A 6,235-nucleotide genomic window follows, 5' to 3' on the forward strand; every position below is an offset into this window, starting at 1 on the left:
TAACCACGCACACTGAATTAACTTTGACTGAGGCACAGGATGCGCCACTCGAAGCCCGACACGGCACACCAGACACTCTCTGTGGCGCGGCAGAAACATGAAGTGTCCGAACTGTTGCGCCACGCATTTTTGAATTCTAAACATAGGTTCTGCAGCGGTCCGCGGCGCTCAGCCATCGACTTGAGGTACCCTGATAGAAACCGATGTTTAGACTTCTAAAACGCATGCTAGTTAAGATCACAGGGAGCTTCTGGGATCGCGATATATAAGGTAGACTCATGAGCTTATCCAGTAGCTAAACCAGCCTGTCATTAAAGGGTTAGTTCACACCAAAAATACAATTTACTCACTGTTACTCTCCCTCAAGTGGTTTCTGAGTTTCTTTATTCTTGTCAACACAAATAAGATATAGTATGAAAGTCGATGGTTACAAGTTTCCAAACATTCTTCAAAATATCTACTTTTGTGTTTAATAGAAGAAGAACTCATAATGGGTTGGACACAAGTGAAGCGTGGAGTAAACAATGACAGAATTTTTCATTTTTAAGGAACTATCCCTTTAATTGTACCTTTCTACATTGCTTTTCCACATCTAGACGCTCTGCCGGTGCACTTTTAGGTTTAGTTGGGCATGATTGCTTAGTTGAAATGAGTGGAAATTAAACCAACTTTTGTTAATCATTCTGCAGCCTGCTGACAGTTTCTTTCTAAAATCGCTGGTTCGTATCTTTAACATCCAATTCTTCTTGCCTGGGCCTTTGTAATTTGTTTAAAACGTGTTGTAATAATTGAAAGTAGTTGCTTCTTCTTTTGTGTGTGTATTTTCCTAAAAGCATCTCCTCACATTGTATGTGTGGCAAACAACATGTCTGTACCCCTGCTCGCTGAAGCCGTGACGGTGCCTGGGACGGAGAAGGAGACGGCTGTGGTGAGAAAACCTTCCAATCATTAACTCAAATCCGAAGACGTCCAAGTGATTCATTAGCTTTACACAAGGCCAGGGCTTGTTCACCCACAATTTGTGTCATTTCAAACCAATAAGACTTCTGGACCCTTTTTGAAAGTCCAGGTTTACACTATTGAAAGGTCCAAGGTCATAACGTTACTTCATGCCATTCGTTCATTCTTGAAATTGACTATTTAGTAGTCTATCAAATAAATATTCAATATATTGTTACACTGACATTTTAATGGGAGAAAAATGAAGCTGTAATTGTTTTGATGCTTAACCCTTATACCCAAACACGCATAAATAAAATGTATTTATTTATTTTAAACACACACTGTGTGTATGTTTGCCTAGTTTGTTTATTAGTGCTGGGGAAAATGAATCGCATCCAAAATAAAAGTTTGCTTTGACAGTGTGTGTGCTGTGTATATTATTTATGTATATATAAATACACACTGGCATGCATATATTTGAGAAAATGTTGATGTGTATATATACATATCTATTGAACAAAATTGTTTTGTTTCTATGTATTTGTATGTATCACATATACATAATAAGTATATATAACACACACGCATATTATGTCAAAATAAACTTTTATTTTGGATTTTTTATAATATAAAAAACTTTAAATATGGAGAATATATCTATAGAAAATAGATAAAAATATAATTGTTATATAGTATAATTATATGTAAGCAATATCACACGCGTAACTGTCAATATGGCTGTATATCGGCACTGGTTGGAGGCATGCGCTAGCTCAAGGCCGCAGGCCGAGTGCCTTAGTGTCCCCTTCAGTGACGATATACAGCCATATCTCACTGCTACTCGTGGGATATTGCGCTTACACTACAGTTCGATGCCATAATCGTGTATAAAAAAAGACAATCAAACACGAGAGTCTCAAACTCCTTTTGTATTAGGAACTACTTTCTTCCGCCATTCATTCAAATCTGCAGCTGACGTCAGAACAGCTGTATACATACAGCACTACAAAAGAGAGAGATCGACTTGGAGTGCCCCTTACCTGATTTGTAATGATTTATTCAGCTGTAGTTTGAAACTAGCGTTGAGAAAACACTAGGTTTTTCTTCTTCTAATGACTTATTATGCGGTCTCTGTCACCATCTTGTGGCGGATCGTCAACCATCACTTTCTTTGGCACTGAATCTCTGGAATTACAAATATTTTAAAATAGGCACTGTCCTTGAAAATAAACTGCATAGTTGCAATCTAAACAACTACATTCTCAACTAAAAAAGCCTAATAAATACATTATGTTGTCCAACAGCAGCAATATTTGTCAAACTGTAGTGTCCTCTGTTTGTCGCTGCATGTGGGTGGAGTAATACACAAGGGTGATGAAGAGGCTGTATGAGTTTGGATATGATATGCTGAACATCAGCCATTCAGATTCAAGAACTAGGCAGAACAGTTTTATTTATATATATATATATATATATATATATATATATATATATATATATATATATATATATAAGTGTGTGTGTGTGTGTGTATGTGTATAAAATATCAAATATTTGTTCTTATTTACTGTAGCTATAACTTCTATTTTTATATCTAAAATTTTCCCTGTTTTTACCACTAATAATGTTGCATAATTTAGATTCTCATTAATATTATTTTATTTTATTTTTTAAGGACATGGGCAGTTATATATAAACTTAGATTTTGATAGTGCAGACTGAACCGAAAGCTCATGTGCGCTGCTATTGAGATGCTATCCTCATATAATATAACCCAGAGTCAGCATGAGACACAGGAAATTGGGCCTCTTTTAGGCTTTGTGATGGTATTGGTTTCACATCATGTTTCTTGTTTCTGTTGCAGGTTATCTTCCTTCATGGCTTGGGCGATACAGGGTAAGCTCTGTTCATTACCTGCAGGTTGCGGGATCTTTTAATGCCCCCGACCTGCTGTGGAAATAACTCTGTCATGGTGCTTATTATAGACACGGCTGGGCTGATGCCATGACATCGATTCGACTGCCGTACATCAAATACATCTGCCCACATGCGTAAGTGACAGCCTGTGAACTCATCAACATTTTAGATTGTTGCATTGTTGATTATTAAACACTGCAGAAATATTGTTAGTTTGCAATTTAATGCATTTTTTAACTTTAGGCCCAGAATCCCTGTAACGCTCAACTTGAAGATGACCATGCCGTCATGGTAAGAAGATTCTGCTGCAGATAATATTGCATTTGTAAAAGTGCAATGGAGATTATGAATGTGTCATGTAAACCTGGGATTGAGAAAAGAAATTGAATAAAAAAGAAATGTAAGTTGAGAAATTTACTAAAAAAGAAAATGTCGGCACATGTAAAATGATTCATGTTTTACTCTTTTAATGGTCAGCTAATCTACATATGTGATATTGGTCATGTGGCTTAGATATTTTACTTTTAATTAAAGCAAAAGAGCAGCAAACTAAGTAAAGAATAAAACATTTTTAAAAGTGCAATGAAAATTTTGTCATGTCGTTCAAAATGTTATTTAATATTACAGTATTCAAGAGTTTAGGGGCAGTAAAATTGAGAAATTACTATGCTTTTCAGCATGGAAGCATCATTTTAATTAAAATTATATTATAATATAATATATATTATATTATATAATATATATTATATAAATCTTAAAAAAAATGTTGGGGGACTTTTTTCTGTTCATCAAAGTATCTTGAAGAAGCATGTCAACAATACAATGAAGCAGCACGATTTTCATCATTGATATGAAAAAGTGACTCGTGATATTAGAATGATTTCTGATGGATCATGTGACATTAATACTACTCAATTCAGCTTTGCATCAAAGAAATTAACAAAAATGTAAATTGTTTTCAAACACAACACAGCCATTTTAAGTGAAGTTTCACAAACTAATTTCGAGAGGAGCATGTGATATGATTGATCGCGGCTGTTCTCTCATCCACAATCATTAGTAAACCAATCTGATTATTCCAAACTCATAATAAATAACCCATATACTCCCTTATCTTCGTTTTTGAAGAATCCCCCCCCCCTTCCGCCTTTACCAGGGGTAGCTCCCGAGAACTACCTGATCTCGTACCTCCTTACATGCTCATTGACCTGGCAGGAGCCCCGGGCTCAATTATCTCTGAGCTCAGGATTCTCTTCCCGGACAGCATGTCAAACCTGCTATTAATATCAAGCAATATTAAAGTGTGAACTCTTGAAATATTAGTGTTTTACTATGTTTTGTAACTTAAAAAAAACTACAAAGCCAAACTTCTGACCTTATAATATAATTATATAACAAAAACTAATAATGTAATATAGTAGTCATTTGTTAATTGCTTTAGATGACATGTTTTCAAAACGTTAAGTTAATAAAATATAATGTTATGAGAAATTAAATTAAATTAAATTATTTTACTAGTTGAATTTTGAGGTCCTGCATTACCCTTTTTATTATTGTTTAATGTATTTTTTTCTCCTCTTCAGGTTTGATCTGATGGGCTTAAGCCCCGAATCACCGGAGGATGAAGCAGGGATTAAGAGAGCAGCAGAGAACAGTGAGCAAAAAAAAAAAGATTTTTGCACAACAAACAACAAGAACTGACCCACAACTGAACACTGTAATATACAGACGAAGTCAAATATTGAAGTGTTTTTCAAATATTTCCCAAGTTTAATCGACCAGGGACGTTTTCAAAGTATTTCCTAATTTTTCTCCCTGAGAAAGTGTTAATTAATTTACTTTGACTGGATTAAATTCAGTTATAAAAATGTTAAACAAAACATTTTAACACCAATATTATCCACAGATCAAAACACTGTTGTCCATTAACTTGGCCAATTACCCTAACTTTCTTAATTAACCTAGTTAAGCCTTTAAATGTCACTTTAAGGTCTTGAAATATATGTAGTAAAATAATATGTGCTGTCATCATGGCAAAGACAAAGTAATTAGTTATTAGAAATTAACTATTTATTAACTATTATCTTTATTAATGTGTTTAAAAAAATCTTTGGTCCATTAAGCAACACTTGGGAAATATTTTTAAAATAATTTAAATAACACGCACACACACACACACACACACACACACACACACACACACACACACATACATGTTTGTTTTTGTGAAAAGTGGGTACATTACATAGGTTTCCATTCATTTTATACTGTCCAAACCATATATTGTATTGCCCTATCCTACCCCTAAACCCAACCATCACAGGAGACAGTGTGCAGCTTTACTCTCTGATTAAACTCATCCTGTGGGATTTATACGCCTTTTGAGAAATAGGGACGTCACCAATGTCCTCATATTTCACCTCCTTTTTGTAATACCTGTGTCATACCTATGTCATTATACAGATTTGTGTCCTGATATGTCACAAAAACACGTACACACACACACACACACTTCATGCAAAAATATATTATCATATCCTCAAATCTGATTATGTGCAACTAAATATAGGGTCCCACTTTATATTAGCTGGCCTTAACCACTATGTACTTGCATCAAAATATAAAAACAATGTATTTAATGTGTTCATAGTGTATTGAAGAACACTTGTGGTGCTCTTTAGTGGGATACGGGTCGGGTTAGGGTCAGGTTTGGTGGTATGGGTAGGTTTAAGGGTGAGTTATGGTGTAAGGAATGGTCAACAGTGTATTTCCATGCATGTATTTCCATACAGATGTATTTTCATGCATGTATTTAATCAGTCATAAGTACAATGTAAAAACATCCATTTACACCGTAAGTACACTGTAACAAATTATTAATATCCGTGTCAGTATATGTTAGTTAAGGCCACTTAACATAAAGCGGGACCAAATCTACACTACTCTCCTTCTCTTCAACAGTAAAAGCCATCATCGATCACGAGGTAAAGAACGGTATACCATCCAATCGTATTGTCCTCGGTGGCTTCTCTCAGGTGAGCAATGGACCCTGAACGCCTGCCTGTATTATTAGTGAAAGTGCTGATGCTACAGATGTGCTGTGTTGTCCTGTGCTCTTCAGGGTGGAGCTCTGTCTATCTACACCGCTCTGACCTCCCAGCAGCAGCTTGCCGGCGTCGTCGGACTCAGCTGTTGGCTTCCACTTCATAAGACTTTCCCACAGGTACACGACTGCCAGCGGTACACACACAGTTGAAGTCAGAATTATTCACCTCTTGGGATTTTTTGTTTCTGCTTTAAATATTTCCCAAATTATGTTTAACAGAGCAAGGAAATTTTCACAGTATGTCTGATGATACTTTTTCTTCTGGAGAAA

General features: G+C 35.5%; 1 protein-coding gene across 1 annotated transcript in view; it reads left to right on the forward strand.

Annotated features, from left to right (window-relative positions):
- The first annotated feature begins 490 nt into the window (after positions 1-490).
- LOC130246325 (acyl-protein thioesterase 2-like) overlaps positions 491-6,235 on the forward strand; it is a 12,237-nt gene continuing 6,492 nt past the window's right edge. Inside the window, exons 1-8 of the mRNA XM_056479204.1 lie at positions 491-494; positions 834-928; positions 2,807-2,838; positions 2,928-2,993; positions 3,103-3,150; positions 4,443-4,513; positions 5,821-5,894; positions 5,981-6,082. Of these exons, the coding sequence (XP_056335179.1) occupies positions 491-494; positions 834-928; positions 2,807-2,838; positions 2,928-2,993; positions 3,103-3,150; positions 4,443-4,513; positions 5,821-5,894; positions 5,981-6,082 (492 nt within the window). The remainder of the gene's footprint in view (positions 495-833; positions 929-2,806; positions 2,839-2,927; positions 2,994-3,102; positions 3,151-4,442; positions 4,514-5,820; positions 5,895-5,980; positions 6,083-6,235) is intronic.

The sequence above is a fragment of the Danio aesculapii genome, chromosome 19 (assembly GCF_903798145.1).
Source record: "Danio aesculapii chromosome 19, fDanAes4.1, whole genome shotgun sequence".
NCBI classification, from domain to species: Eukaryota; Metazoa; Chordata; class Actinopteri; order Cypriniformes; family Danionidae; genus Danio; species Danio aesculapii.